The sequence below is a fragment of the Phoenix dactylifera genome, chromosome 7 (assembly GCF_009389715.1).
Source record: "Phoenix dactylifera cultivar Barhee BC4 chromosome 7, palm_55x_up_171113_PBpolish2nd_filt_p, whole genome shotgun sequence".
NCBI classification, from domain to species: Eukaryota; Viridiplantae; Streptophyta; class Magnoliopsida; order Arecales; family Arecaceae; genus Phoenix; species Phoenix dactylifera.
Genome location: NC_052398.1, coordinates 3060629 through 3076739, shown reverse-complemented (window position 1 = coordinate 3076739; position 16111 = coordinate 3060629). Strand labels below are relative to the sequence as shown.

The 16111-nt window shown below is 37.8% G+C and overlaps 1 protein-coding gene across 2 annotated transcripts; it reads left to right on the top strand.

The window, feature by feature from the left end:
• Positions 1-1564: 1564 nt before the first annotated feature.
• LOC103702397 (DNA-directed RNA polymerase 1B, mitochondrial-like) lies at positions 1565-15853 on the top strand. Of its 2 annotated transcripts, XM_008784824.4 has the most exons (19): positions 1565-2745; positions 3006-3218; positions 3342-3475; positions 3557-3623; positions 3733-3791; positions 4218-4335; positions 4956-5069; positions 5235-5366; positions 5462-5878; positions 8898-8948; positions 9568-9638; positions 11241-11325; positions 11900-12052; positions 12169-12243; positions 13599-13688; positions 13827-13874; positions 14011-14125; positions 14210-14313; positions 14580-15853. In XM_008784824.4, exons 1-19 carry the CDS (start codon positions 1786-1788, stop codon positions 14688-14690), a joined length of 3117 nt encoding a protein of 1038 aa, XP_008783046.1. In that variant the 5' UTR covers positions 1565-1785; the 3' UTR covers positions 14691-15853. The 2 variants fall into 2 exon arrangements, 1 of the variants encoding a protein (XP_008783046.1); XR_003384744.2 differs by lacking the exons at positions 14011-14125; positions 14210-14313; positions 14580-15853 and adding an exon at positions 12860-12923 and having other exon boundaries at positions 13827-13841.
• Positions 15854-16111: the final 258 nt, after the last annotated feature.

Sequence of the window (16111 nt, the reverse complement as noted above, 5' to 3'; positions counted from 1 at the left end):
TGCAAATAATGTAGTGATTGTTATGCAATATCTAAATAGAAACTAGCAGATAATAATAGCAACATAACAATTGGATATTGGACTGACAGCTTCACTATTCACCAATAATACATATTGCATAATACTTCTATATATTTGCAATAAAAAATATTTTATTGTATAAATAGGGAGGAAGAGTAATAGAATGGGACAGTTCTAAAAGTAATAAAGCTGCTATAAAAGCCACAAAAATATGTTATAATAGAAAATGGCTAAAATAATAAATGTTATTCTCTTATTTAAATTCATATCATGTATGGAAATCTCTAAAACTATTGTAGTTATAGTTGCATTGTCGTATTAGTTGTTATTTGAAATTATGTTTCGAAAAAGTAAAATTTTTTCTCCTTTAAAGATGGAATATTATACAAGCATTGCAAAATAATAGCAATGATGATAATGATTTGATAAGGCCTTGTCACGATCCAAAATGTATAACCACTTCGAAGGTAAAATTGAAGGCCATAATCATGCCTTTATAGATAGGCTCATATTTTTACTATAAATAGTCACAACTATATTACTATATCAAGTAAAAAAATGTGAATCAGAATTTTTTTTTGTAATTTTTTTTTTACATGTATATCTTTATAATTTTTTTTTTTTTTGCTCCTTTGGCAAGTAGACCATCCTAGCCAGTGGGAACAATCCCATCTTTGAGACTCTCCAAATACCCAAGATATGAGACCTCGAAATCCCTGTGGACTAGGCCCAACCAATGGCTCCTTCTGTGGCTGGATGCATCACTGATGGTTGGTGATTGAGCTACATCCTTCGCAAGACGTCCAAATTCTTATCTAAAATTCCAAGAGCACCTTTAGAGACATTTAAGGTAAATCCAACATATTCAATTACTCGCATATACATGCCTTTATGAATGGAGATGACAATGGATGGATACATTTTCTTATTACACGGACGCCATTACCAAAACCAAAGCCTACATAATGACAAACCCCACTCCAGTGAAAATAAAAGCAGCCAACAAAATAGTCATAAACCAGCTTTTGGATGTATGATTCATTAATGGAGGATAGGCATACGTTAACCCGAGAAATAAGAAGAAGAATGAGAGCTTATTTGAATAATTAGGTTGAAAATTTTATAGAATCTATAAATCAGGCTAGTACAATAAGTAAGATTACAGGCTGGAGACTAGATTTATATTTATAAATATTCAAAAATAACTTTTGAGAAATCATTCTCAAATTTTATAAAAAGTATTTTTTTTCTTGTTTAATTTATAAATTTTATAAAATTTTTAGTCCAAGAAGATCCAAGGAGCAAAATCAAAATTTTTTTTTTTGAAGAAATGGTGGGATGGCACAACCCAGAAGGTCTACCGGACCGGCCAGCTCCAAACCCCCTCAGCCAAGCTGGTTAGACCGGGGTGGACTCGGACACATTCGGTCCGCACTCACGCTCCAATTCCTTTTTTTTTTTCCTTTTAATTCTTTTGCCCAGACAGAATGGAAAAATAAAAAAATAAAAGAAACTCTTGATCCCTAAACCCCCCCTTGCAAATAAACGAGAGAGAGAGAGAGAGAGAGGGTTTAAGGTCGGCTGGCCGGGGGCTTTAAAGGCGGCGTCCTCCGTTCTCCCTTTCCCGCCGCCTCTACCCTCTCTCTATCTCTCGTTTATTGGCTTTCTTCCTCTCTTTGATCACATGAACTTCTTTATCCACCCTCTTCTCCATCGCCGCACTCACTTTTTCTTGCCATCTCGCCCTTCGAAATCCAGAGTTTGATGTGTAGCAACGCCGTCCTCGGCCTCCGAACCCCTAAATCAGCTCCTTTTCTCCAGTCCAAGAAGTGCCTCGGCGACTTCGAATCCGTTTTGACCCCAATCCCGAAAGAGATGTGGAGAAATCTTGCAAGAAAGGCATCGTCTTCCTCGAGATATCTGGATTTCGCTGGGCGCCCATCATCCGTCCCCGCCATCCCCTCTATTTCCAGCTTTCTTGGTTCCTCCCAAGATTCGATATGTTGCGAGAGAAGTAGAATCTTGGACCTCGGAACGCCCTTCAGTCATCGGTCCTCCAACACGGGTGTTGGTCATAATGGAGATTCGTCGCCCTTCATCAGGTGCCCCAACTTCTCAATCGGGCGGATTTCTGGTCGCTTGGGTGATTCCAGGTTCTTCGCTAGCGTCGCCGAGGCGGTTTCTTCTACAGACGTGGATGAAGACACTTCCTCTATAGAAGAAATTCAAGGCATGCTGGAAGAGATGAGCAAAATTGACGTGAGAGAAGGCAGTAAGATAGGCGGCAATCTTGAAGAGGTTCGGCCAAAGCAGCAGCTGGGGCAGCCGAGGATGGTGTGTGGAATGGGCTCAGGCAAGTATGCGATTCTCCGGCGAAGGCAGATAAGGATAGAGACTGAGGCTTGGGAACAGGCGGCGAAGGAGTACAAGGAGTTATTGACGGACATGTGTGAGCAGAAGCTGGCCCCAAACCTGCCGTATGTGAAATCTTTGTTCTTGGGTTGGTTCGAGCCGTTGAGGGATCAGATTGCTGCGGAGCAGGAGCAGTGCAGGGATCCGAGGACTAGGGTGTCTCATGGTCCGTACTTTTATCAGCTTCCGGCTGACATGATGGCAGTGATTACTATGCATAAGCTGATGAGTCTCCTGATGACGGGCAATGGAGATGGAGGTATTCGCGTGGTTCAGGCTGCTTGTCAAATTGGTGAGGCTATTGAGCATGAGGTCTGTATTTCTGTTTCTGGCATTTTCTTCTATCTTGATTTCAGTATAGTTATCTCATTTTTTCATTGTAATTGGTTATGTTTTTGCCATGGTGTTGATATTACCATCTTGCTTGATGTGCTGCGATTCATCTCATGTTACCTCACTTTATTCAAGCAGTTGTTTGTCACACATTTCTGGTGTCTTCTTGCCCATTTAAATTATCCATAGCCCGAGTTTGGCATGTAAGTGTTTATAGCTATATTTCTGGTTTGAATCAGGTTAGGATCCACAGGTTTCTAGAGAAGACAAGGAAAAAGACTGATAAGGATAAGAAAAATGAAGATGTGGAAGGTGCTACTTTGACCAAAGAGCAGGAGTTTTTAAGGAAGAAGGTTACAAATTTGATGAAAAAGCAGAAGGTGCACCAAGTAAGGAAGATAGTGAAGGGACAAGATGACTCTAAGCCATGGGGCCAAGATGCTCAGGCCAAGGTTTGCTTTTCCCTTGGCCAGTACTGGTTACTCTACTTTTAGCTTTTGCTGTTATGTAGATAGGATTTCCCCCCTTTCCTTCCCCTTGTTCCAATTCTTCAATTTTTCAATTTTCATTTTTAGGTAGGGAGCCGTTTGATTGAGCTGTTAATGGAGACGGCTTATATACAGCCTCCTGTTAGTCAGTCAGCAGATGGTCCACCTGATATTCGACCTGCGTTCAGACACTCACTCAGAACTGTCACAAAGGAACAGCAGTAAGAAGTCTGACCATCTGAGAGTGTCAAACATTACTCTCTTTTCTATATATCTTGACAATAATTTCCATCATTCAACAGAAAACATAGCAGGCGATATGGGGTCATTGAATGTGATCCACTAGTCCGTCAAGGGCTAGATAGAACTGTGAGTACAGTTTATGATTGGTTGAAGTCTTGTGACATTTTACTAATATATGTTCTTTTCCATGCCAATGTTTATTTTGAAATGGGACTTAAGAGTTGCTTTATAACAGGCAAGACACATGGTTATTCCTTACATGCCAATGTTGGTACCTCCGGTAAATTGGACAGGGTATGTGGTCCTCAAATATTCGTTTGAAGTTCACTTGTTGATGTAGTGCTAAATCTTGACTGCTTGCATTTGGGCCCTCTTAAGGAGTGGCACTGCATGATTATAATCGCTACTACTAATTATTCGTTATTCTAGTGTGCAGTGCATCATGTCCATGGCTTTCAGTTCTGTAGTTTCTTTGTAACTGCTGGCTATAACAAGTAAAACTTGTACCGATTTTAATGAAGCTTACTGATGCTTTTGGTTTCTGGGTATTGTTAAATATCATCCCGTTTTTATGGAAAATGATTTTCATAACATTTCATTACCAGCTTTCAATAACTTTTTACAGCTAATTTGTCCCTTCTATAGACTGATAGTGAATTAGTTAGTTATTTTGTTAATGTACTAACATTTTCTTTAATATCATTATTTGAGTCTTGACAGGTATGAGAAAGGAGGACACTTGTTTTTACCATCTTACATCATGCGCACACATGGAGCAAGACAACAACGTGAAGCAGTTAGAAGGGCTCCAAGAAAGGAAATGCAAGCCGTTTTTGAGGTTTCTCAATTTCTATTTTTATTATAAAAACTTGAACATAACTAGATAATGAATTTATGTATTGGGCAGAGATAAAACAAAATCCTTATTAAAATATTGCTCACTAAGATTTTTTTTTTTTAATCCTTGATATGTCAAATTACTGTTTTTCACTATGGATGTAGTTTTCCAAGAAGATTTTGAATTTCTATTGCAGAATATTTAAATTTTATGCTGGTTATTATGCTCAAGTAAATGTTCACCAAGAGAGTTAAGTCAATATTCACAAAGAGAGTTCAGCTGTCTCTAATAACTTCTGCATCTGAGAGATTATCACAAGTCCTTCTTATTGCTTCTAAATTTGCTTCGATCTTTAGGGTTGCTCTTTGTTATCTTTAACATGTTGTTACTTTGTGCCTGTACACATGCATGTCTATTATGGGATGCATGTATGGAATTTATCCAACGTCCAAGATTCAGGTTATTTGTGGGTGGCCTGATTTGCACCATCTATTCCTTGCTTTTGCTGTATTTGTCATTATCTTTTATTTTTAAATACATTATCTGGCTCTTTACCTGGAAATTAAACCTCCTTGCTTTGTTAATCATGCTGTAACTGAATATTGTTATGTACTCTCCAGGCCCTGGATACATTAGGTAGTACAAAATGGAGGGTTAACAAAAGAGTTCTTAGTGTCGTTGACAGAATATGGTCTAGTGGAGGTCGTCTTGCTGACTTGGTTGATCGTGATGATGTGAGTTGAATTCATAGTTGTCCAATTTTTAGATGTTCAAATTTTATTGTAGCAGCATGAAGGAATTCTTTTGTTGATTTGATTATATATTCTTGGTTAAATTAGGCCATGTTTGTGACTAGATATCTGGCTCAGTTTTTGCTCTAAATATATATTTGTTTTCAGATTCCTCTGCCAGAGAAGCCTGATACTGAAGATGGAGCTGAAATTAGGAAGTGGAAGTGGAAAGTAAAGTCAGTGAAAAAGGAAAATAGCGAAAAACATTCTCAGCGGTGTGATGTGGAACTTAAACTTGCTGTAAGACATTATCAATCATGTTATTGCTATATTACAATCATAATAACATGGCGTTTCGGTGCAATATGATGCCATTTGTTCTTTTCTGGGAGCAGGTGGCTAGAAAAATGAAAGATGAGGAGGGATTCTATTATCCACACAACCTAGACTTCAGAGGCCGTGCATATCCCATGCATCCTTATTTAAATCATCTTGGTTCAGATCTATGTCGAGGAATTTTAGAGTTTGCAGAGGGTCGCCCACTGGGAAAATCTGGCTTGCGCTGGTTAAAGATACATCTAGCAAATTTATATGCTGGCGGTGTCGACAAATTATCATATGATGGCCGGGTAGCATTTACTGAAAATCACTTAGATGATATATTTGACTCTGCAGATAGACCACTGGAAGGTAGACGGTGGTGGTTAGGTGCTGAAGATCCCTTTCAGTGCTTGGCAGTTTGCATCAATCTCTCTGAGGCACTAAGGAGCTCCTCACCAGAGACTACAATTTCACACATGCCTGTGCACCAGGTTGTTTTTAAATGCAATTTCTGTCTTCCCATTTTTTGTGATCAAGTTTGTGCTTGTGCCGATTCCAGATGAAAATATTTTAGATTTCACATGTTATTGGTGTTAAAATGTTATCTTTTAGATCAAATGCAGCGCAGGAAATAGGATAATCATGTAGTATATAAGTTTATTCTATGTTTTGTTACTCTTAATCTGCAAACACCCATCAATATGTATGTATTGTACCAATTACAGGTGACATGTATGTTTTTATTGACTGCATTACATATGCATGTTGACATTAGAGAATTTCATATAGTTTATATTTGTAAGAATATTTGTCGTGCTGTTTTATGTGAATTATGTAAATACTGTAGTACTTTCCGCGGGGTAGATGCAGTCCATTATTATGGAAGGCAAATCAGTGATTGAACTACTTGCAACCTGGATTACTTTTCTGTGTCTGCCTTTTTTTAATTAATTTATGAAATAGGCTAAAGGAGAACTGAACTTAACTGTGGCTTCATTTTTCTGCATTGAAGTTATTAGGTGGAATGTTCTAGCTGGTATATCTTATCCAAGTTAATTTTCTTGAGCTCAATCCATGGTTTCACATTGCAGTTGACCTATTTTGAGAATTCCTTCCAATTTTATGTGTTTGTGAATGCTATTTTCCCCTTGTCTTTTATACTATTCCTCCTGTACCTTTTCTCCTTTTATCTTCAAATGCTTTATAACTTCTAGCTTTGGAGTGGAGAAAGTGTAATTTGGCAATGCCAAAATAGTAAGCCTGAGATAAGATAAAAGAATATTGCTGACATGTGGATAGAAAGAAACTTTGTATGTATATTTCAGAACTTTCATTTAATTTGCTATTAAATTTTGTATTTAATATGCTAATAGAATTTGAAACTCTCTAAAATGAGTGTTTAGTCCAACTAAAAATTGGCGTTAGAATGCTTAGAAATGTTATTAAAAACTTAGATGAAAATTTTGGAGATAATTGGAAAATTCTTCAATAATTGGAAGCCTTGTTGTCAGTAGCAAGTTTGGAACTTGAAGCATGGTCAAAGGTTACACATGGGATATCTTACCATGTCAAATTTTGACATGTGCCGGCATAGCAAAATACACGTCTTTAAAAAGAAAAAAAAAGATGCAAGCTAAAAGATGATACAAAGGCTAACTTCTATATCATTTAAGCAACATGTCATGTGGAAACAGTCATCTGTCAAGCACTAAAAAGTACAAGCCTTCCATGTAGTATCTTAAATCACACTAGCACACATCCTGTTACTGGTCTATGCAACTTAAAGGTATATCTTATTAATTAGAGAAATCTAAATGATGAGCTAACACTTGCTAATATCATATAGGATGAGAGAAACTAGAATAAAGACAAGTTCATGTTAAAATGAAACTTACTATTTTTATGACATTTTAATGCAAAAATAGTTATAATATTCGATAAATTTTGTGAGAATTACAATAATATCTGGATCTTTCGTCAAATTATGTCCTTTCAGGAGAAAGTTTAGGTAATAAGGAAACCAATTCCTCACCTTAATCCTTCCAGTTATTTTGATTCGAGCGTTTATCATAACGCAAACATTTACACATTACAAACTTAGAATATGAAATTTCAATTCCAAAAACTCATGTCAACCTCTTTATTTTGGTGGTTTAATCCATGAACTAATGTTTCTTTGCCCTTGATACTATGAATTTATGTAACTTTCAGATGGCTGAGGAAAAGGTTTGGGGGGATAAGAAGTACATATTTGAGTGTAATAATGCTCCCAGCTAATATTCAGCCAAGAATGGGTTCAGTTTGATATTTTAGCAGCCTATTCCAAACTGTATTGTACTGGATCTCTACATTTTTTTATATTGCGGGTTGGTCAGGTTATCACTGCCGATACAAACCAGAACAATATAGGCACCCTTGTATGCCAGCGGCGACCTTGAATATTATCTGATATAGTATGAAGTGGATTGACATTTAATATTGATCATTGTGAAGGATAGGGTTGTGTAAATAGCTTGCTTTTAAAGTATTACAACACAACAAGGTTTGTCGAATCCGTCCCAGAGAGCATACTAGTCGGCAATTGGTTTAGCATGGTATAGGTCTTATCGTGCCATTCCAGGGCGTACCAAAACAAAGAGAGTCGGATAGTGAGGGGGAGAGGAAGAAAAGTATAGGGAGGGAGAGAGGGAGGAAGGGGGAGGGTTGCGAGAAACCCTAACCTTAACCCAAGCAAAAGAGGGAGAGGGAAGGCCGAGGAAAACCCTAACCCGAACCTGAGAGAGAGAGAGTCTTACTAGACCCTCAAACAAGGGCAGCAGGGGGTTCGGACCATCGTGAGCAGGGGTTAAGGTGCTCTCTCGAATATCCCGAGCGAATTGAATCATGAGTGGATGGAGGGGCGGCTGGGCGGGGCGGGGGGAGGGGGGAGGGTGTTTAAGCGAACTGGCCCTATCTCAAATAAATTGCTTGAACTGTGTTGGTCCTCGACTGGTCCAGTTTAGTATCCCTTGAATTGGTTAGTTTGGCATAGTTCGGCCATTGTTGCAACATAGAAATGGCGGAATAATCTAATAGAATTCCCTACAAGTTATAAACTCAAATTTATCCAATTTGGAAGAAATGATATTTTTAGGATACTGTTCATGGAATATGAACCGTGAAGTAAGAAAAATTTAAAAAAGGGCAAAATTGTGTTATTTTTTCTTTCTTTTTTTTTTTAAAAAAACCTTTCACTGAAAGGAACTGGAAACATGAGTTAGCCTTGGGTCCAAGGGGGACCTGCTTATCTTTGTTGCCTACATAATATATGGTTATATGATCCTAGTTTACATGGAGATGGCAAGAATGAAATAACTGCAATTCCATTTTATCACTGATTTATTTCCTAAGGAATTGCTCTATAACTTTGATGATGTATGGTTATGCAGGGACGAACTGTAGTAAGTTCATAGTATAATGATGATTATGTCAATTAAAGAATATTTAATAGTTGAACCATTATTTTCTCAGGATGGATCGTGTAACGGTTTACAACACTATGCAGCTTTGGGAAGAGACAAGGTGATATTCTCATCTTTAATATTTAGTTTGTAGTACTAGTTGGTAGTGATGTCCAGATGATAGATACATAATCACAGTACTTTTTGATATTGAAATATTATTATTCATTTAGTGGAGAAACAAAACCAAGAGCAGGAGAGTTAGTTTTTGTAAAATCACCTAAACAATATGCCTTAAAAAAGGTTTGATTTGTTATAAGTATTTTCGAATTTTCCCCTTTTTGGTTTTCATCTGCTTATTTTATTTTGCTTTCTGGGGTTTTTCCTTTCATCCTACTTTAAACAGCTTTAAGTAACATCTCTACCTTTCTCTCTTATGTTGAGATTTTCAATGAATTTTGCTCCATTGGGCCACAGTGAGAATTAAATTGCATAACTCAGTTATTATGGTCTTGCACTTGAGAGAATGATGAGAAGCACATACATGATTATTTAGTCAACTGCTGACAAGCTCTTGCTGCCAAAGATCATGTTTAGAACTAACTTTACCAGCTAAGATCATACTCTTTCATTATTTTTATGCATTTGATATATTTTCATATGATCTGGTAAGGTAGAAATACTATATGTGCTATTTTATAACAGAGGCTATTTCTTGTTTGTTGAATTGTTATATTCAGTTGGGGGCCATTGCAGTGAACCTGGTCGCAGGAGATAAGCCTGCAGATGTTTACTCAGAAATAGCTGCTAGGTATGATGTTGTTTCGGAATGTATAGTTAAATTTTTTCAAAAGTCATGGTTCGCATATTATGACTTTGTATGGTTTGGAAAATCTATATGGCCGCACAGAGACTTATCAAGATTGTAACAGCAATGCCTATGTTAAACTTCATTTTTTCCGCCAAATTTATCATACTATTGGTCAAAGTGTAGCAGCACTTCAAATTCTTCTTTACCATTGGGAGATTCTCTATCCAAGAATTTTGAAACTAAATTTCCAACTTTAGAGGCTTGATAACTGATTTTTTTTTTTATGCCGGATTATTGGGACTATAACTGGGTAATGCCGCGCCCCCCCCCCCCCCCCCCCCCCCCCCCCCCACCCCACCCCCCAACACACACACACACAAAAAAAAAAGTTTTTTTTTTTAAAATTGTCGTTCTCTACTCTCAGAATTGCTTTGCCATTAAATAGTATTGGTACATTATGAATACTGAAGATTTACTTATTGGATGTCATGGCTTTCTCTTCAAATATTCTTTGGCGTATTGACTTACTGTTTGTCGGTGTAGTGCTGTGCTGTGCTAATACTTGGTTCGTGTTGGCACACATACATCAGCATGTGAGACAGCAGCCATATGGCAATGAGGCACTGTTATGGTACATGCCAGTCCATGCTGACCCACATAAACAACTTAATCCTTTGCTGTAGTGTTAAAGGCCAATGTGAACCAATAGTTACTGACACAAGTTTGTCTAGAATAGGCACTTGTTACCATTTCGGTGATCCTCTGACAACATATAGCTTATGGCGTGCTATGATGAGGAAGGCACTTAAATCCATGATTTGCTAGCCTGATAAATATTTCACTGTTAGGCGCTGCACTAAACTAATTGCTCTATACTAAACTAATTGCTTTATACTAAATTAATTGCTTTATGATTATGGAAGACCAATATGTTGGTGTTACATATGCAATGCATGTTAATACTTGCAAATTTCTCATGTTGAAATTTTGCTTTCCACTTAGCATCAGAGAAAAGGCCAGGCAAGAATAGGAAAGTTAAAAGTGAAAAAAGTAGTAGGCTAACATGATGCAAGAACCATGTGAAGGGGCTCTCCTCTTGATTCTAAGCTGAAAATTCCATGGATTTCAACTGGACTCATAGCATTGTTGTAATGCCCAGTGTAGGCAATATCATGTTAAATCCAAAAGTTTTAACCACATTCACTGATACCTCCCTATGTCCTCAAATTCACACATAGAAGACATTCTTCATGTGTGTCCTAGAGTTTTCTGTGTAGACTTGACTATAAAAAAAAATGAAACACTGAAATGCATATTCAATATTAACTTCCTCTTGTTTTCATTTTAGCTGCAAAATTAATAGTAAAATCCTTATTATTTCAATTCATGTTTAAGGGATTTGTTAGTGCTATTTCAATTGAATGTTATAGATAGTTTGTTTAGCTGGTTAATCACATTTGTAGACAGTTACTATGAATCATCGATTCCTACAATTTCTAATTTAGCAAAAATGGCATTCATGTTTATGTGTGGACATTTTTAAAAACACATATGTTGTTTGAAAGATTTCTGAACTAGTTTTATCATAATTTTTGAATACAGGGTACTTGAAATTATGAGAAGAGATGCACAGAAAGACCCAGCTACTGACCCAGATGCCCTTCGTGCTAGGCTTTTAGTTAATCAGGTTAATGTTTTATCTTGCCTCTTTTTCCTTATGGTTTGGAGTTTTCCAGGATATTCATGATCTGGTTGAGTGAACCATGGTTTTGACTGTTAGAAAAAGGTGATCCTGTCCCCATTAATTAGATGTTTGTGGAGTTTTGCATGTCTCAAGAATAAGTGCCTTTTCCTTTTACCATTACATATTTATATGATGATTTACATGTCTTATGAATAAGTACCTTTTCTTTTTATCATTACATATTTATGTGATGATATTTCTTAATATTTTAATGTTTAAGCTGATTAAAATGATCAGTTTTGCTGCAAAATTTCCATTATCCACAGTAGTTTTACTTATGACACCTTCAATATGATAGTTGCATGGCGTAGATAGCATATCCAGTCATTAATAAGGTAATCCATGTTGTTCATGACGCCAAAATCCTACATATAAATCATGTCCCATCCTCATCCAATTTCTGTTCGAATCAATTTTGAAATCAGGAATGCTTTCTTTATCTCACTTTTCATTTAAACAGCCAATTAAAAAGTAATATCAACTTTTCTTGTTAATTGTTGATGTCAATGGAATGTAGGTGGACAGAAAGTTGGTGAAACAGACTGTCATGACATCTGTGTATGGTGTCACTTATGTTGGGGCCCGTGAGCAAATAAAAAGAAGATTAAAGGAAAGGGGGGTTATTTCAGATGACACAGAGTTGTTCAGTGCATCATGTTATGCAGCCAAAGTATGGAACAATACATTGTCATTTTCTAGTCCTTGTTTTCTTTTTACTTGAATTTATGTTGTACGAGATTATTGGAATCTGTTGTTCAACTGGAAAATCTTTAACCACTTGAACAGACTACATTGACTGCACTTGGGGAGATGTTTCAAGCTGCACGTAGCATTATGAGCTGGCTTGGGGACTGTGCAAAGGTATGTATTTCTATCAGTGCATGATGACAATATACCAAGAAATGGATCACGAAAAGAAATTTGCTCACATGCTCTTTTAGTGCCTTCAACTATGGGTAAAATGGACATCCTACTGCATGAGGCTCCTGCTGCTGCAGAGTTCTGGGAGTGTTAGATTATGCAGCCTTACCCTCACACGTGGAGAGGTTGTTTTTGTGTTTTGAAGCTATGACACCTAGGACACAATGGAGCAACCTTACCATTGCATGAAGGCCTGCTCTTGGTGTCTTCAACTATAGTTATAGAGAGTGAATAGACTTGCAAGCAAGGAATGCTGAATCGGCCCGTACCGAACCGATCCGATCTCTGACCGGTCCAGTTCGGCGTTAAAAAACGGTACTGGCCTGTACCGGCTAGGCCAAAATTTTTAGGCTTTTGGATATGTGAACCAGGCCGAACCAGTGGTACCAGTACCGAACCAGTCCGGTGGCCGATCGGTACACCTATCGCAACCGATTCGGCGATCCTTGCTTGCAAGTGATTTTAGAATCGAATTATGTATGTTTAGAGAACAACATTTGGTAAAAGACACAAGATGAATCAATCACGGATGAGGTGTTTGAATGTCTTATCGCAGCTGAAATGAAGACATTATTTTGAGATGAACTTTGGAACTAAGCAGCTGAGGCGAATGAAGGCAGGTAGGTTTTGACCTAAAATAATGCTAGACATTCCAGAACAGGGGGTTTGAACTCAACCTGATAATGGCCGCTAATGGTCGATGCACAGAACCAATGAAGCTTTTTAGGTACCAATGTTTGGCGCAGACCTCCTTAGCTAGACAGTCCGGAATCATCTTTCACTGCTTAGATTGGTTGATTTCTCAAATGGCCAATTAAGAGTTGGCCAATCCAAATACTCATTGGTGATGCTAAGCTGATGGCATCTTCAAGTCTTTCACTGAGATGGTCACAGCTAAGATGGAGATAAATATCCAATGAGATGATCTTCCATGAGAACTCCATAAAGTTGTTTCCATGAGTCTGGCAGTCATGATGTGGTACACCATGACCCTGGAGGCTGTAGATATGCTTTGCTACAAGGGCAGTAGCCTGATACATAAAATTACAAGAGGTTTCAGACTTTCAGCTCTTTCATGTAACAAAGTATTATTACTGTGCATGGTAAAGTATTTGCACACATTCAATGGAGGCTACTGACAGCTCTTTCTTTTTGTTTTTGTTTTCATTTTTAATTTTTCCTATCCATTGTGCATCAGGATCAAAGCTCCGAACTTTGGCATATTTTGTGAAAAATAACTAGTTTCCATAAGCATGATATTGGCACTGATTTCAATTTTCCTTTGTTTCTAACAGATTATTGCTTCAGAAAACCAACCTGTGAGGTGGACTACCCCTCTCGGGCTTCCAGTAGTTCAACCTTACCGTGCATTGGGAAGGCATCTTGTAAGTGTTTCTCAAACCAGATATTCTTTGTTTGTTTTCCCAGTGTTCATTTTGTCTGTTTTTGGTCAAAATCAAGAAGGCATCATGTGATCTTTCACTCTTCCTGAAACTAACAATTGCTTGGTGAATTGCTCTCAGATTAAAACTTCTCTTCAAGTTTTGACCTTACAACGGGAAACTGACAAGGTCTGTAACTATTTCCTTTTGACCTTTTCTTCCGAAAAACTGGAAATTATAAATCTGAATGTGAGAAATTCCAGTGTGATTTAATATAGAGAGCTTTTTAAGCTTTAATCCCTAAACCTATTTTTTTTATTCTTAGGTCATGGTAAAGCGGCAGAGAACAGCTTTTCCTCCGAACTTTGTCCACTCCCTTGATGGTTCCCATATGATGATGACTGCAGTTGCCTGCAAAAGAGCAGGATTGAATTTTGCAGGTTGCTTAATTTTGGCTGATTGTAAACCTCTCATGTTATGCAATATAAATCTATTTTTATCTCAATGTTCCTCTAATGTTGCAGGAGTCCATGACTCATACTGGACACATGCGTGTGATGTTGATCAGATGAACTGGATTCTTCGGGAAAAGTTTGTGGAACTCTATGAGACACCCATACTTGAAAATGTAAGAATGCTCTTCCATATCCAACCAACCAATAAAAATTTAAACATCCTGACCTAGGAAGTGAATGCTATGTTTCAACTTAAAAATTTCTGGTCTTCAGCTTATTACATTTCATTATTCATTCTGACAAGATTATCTTAGAACCTTGCTTTTCATATCAGCGAGATCTCTCTCTCTCTCTCTCTCTGTCTGTGTCTGTGTGCGTGTGCATGCCAGCACTTTCTTCTTTAGTAACATCTGTAACACATGTTGATACTATTTTGCAGTTACTAGAGAGCTTTCAGCAATCTTTCCCTACATTAAGTTTCCCGCCGTTGCCAGAGCGAGGAGATTACAGTCTAAAAGATGTTCTGGACTCACCATACTTCTTCAACTAACAGGGCATGCTGTTCATTTCTTTCCTATATCAACAGCCTTGCTTCAAGCAGTGGCTCTGCACAAATATTCTACATCTGCTGTCAAATTGCATGGTGGCAGAGCTAATTCTTTTGCTGGTGGGCATGGCAACATGAAAGACAGCTCTCTGCGCTGCTAAAATGCCTCACTTCGGATGTAGCAATAGCATTCCATATATTGTCAAAGACTGCTGTGGAGTGCTGACAGCAGAATTATTGCGCTTAGTGCAATGGGCTTGTATTCATGAGAGTCGAGGCTTTCATAGAATTGTTTGAGGCATTTCTGAGGTTGAGGCGGAGTATATGCAGAGAGATGATTAGGTTGATGGTCAGAAAAAAATTAGTGATGCCAGCCAGCAAGACGGTCTAATAATTTAATTGAGGCACCGAGGGTCATTGACAACAAAGCCGAGCATGTGTAAATGAGAGGCCAGTCCAAAGCGGCAAGCAGAGGGTTCAAGCATCAAACAGACATTTCTATCTGCATACTGTGGATCTCAACCAAATAAGGGATCTCTATGTTGGCTATTGCAGATGATATTCTTGCTTGATTTGTGATTTAGTTCAGTGTAATCTGCAGAATCCCTGCTTGATACTACTAACTACTAGCCATTTGTTTCTACTGCAATATTACAATGCACCTCAGAGGAGAATTAAATTCAAATGGTGGTGATGAAAAATTATGGAGTGCTTATTTCTCCTAACAGAGTTTTGTTGTAAGCTAATAAGAAACTCCGTCAATGTTAATGAGGTTTATAATCCCAGTGATTGATTAGCTGGCAAAAAGTGATTCCAAATTTTCTGCTGGAGATGCATGTAGATGAACATTTTCTCTTACAAAGTATCTCTCTCTCTGAGTATGGTTCTAAACCGAAAAAGGATTGATGTAGCGGGTAGTAACTAGATTGGGATTGAGGCTTAGTTGAGTTGAGCTGGAGCTGCATATTGATGAAAGTCCCATCCAAATGCTGCTATATGACCCTCAAAACTTATCTTCTCCATTTTTACGTCCTTTGAGGATTCCAAGGAAGAAACCTATTGGTGGTTTGGTATAACCAACCTTTGTGCTGCAATCTTGTTTTTATTTTTCCATTTATCTTGAAAGGTCCATTTGGTACTGCTTGGTAGCGTTGTCTACATTTATTCAATCTTTGTGTAAAATATGAGTGGTTGAGCCTTCAAATTATCCCCAAAATACTAATGAGTCCATATTTTTCTGTTGTTGGATATGGTTGTAAGGATGGATAGCATCTCATTAAGGCATTGTGATTCGTGACTAACTAGCAAACAGAAAGTCTCACATTAAAGCAGTCTCCTGTGGTAGGTGATCATAACTTGATGCGCCAAGCGTTGCAGGATGCGGTTGAAACACGAGGGAGCTCCAGGAGTTTTGATTGTGATGC

Excerpts from the sequence above, each read along its gene's own strand:
- LOC103702397 (XM_008784824.4), top strand. The coding sequence starts at position 1,786 with ATGTGTAGCAACGCCGTCCTCGGCCTCCGAACCCCTAAATCAGCTCCT. Across the intron at positions 4,336-4,955 it reads AAATGCAAGCCGTTTTTGAG|GCCCTGGATACATTAGGTAG; the intron begins GTTTCTCAATTT and ends TGTACTCTCCAG. Across the intron at positions 5,367-5,461 it reads ATGTGGAACTTAAACTTGCT|GTGGCTAGAAAAATGAAAGA; the intron begins GTAAGACATTAT and ends TTCTGGGAGCAG.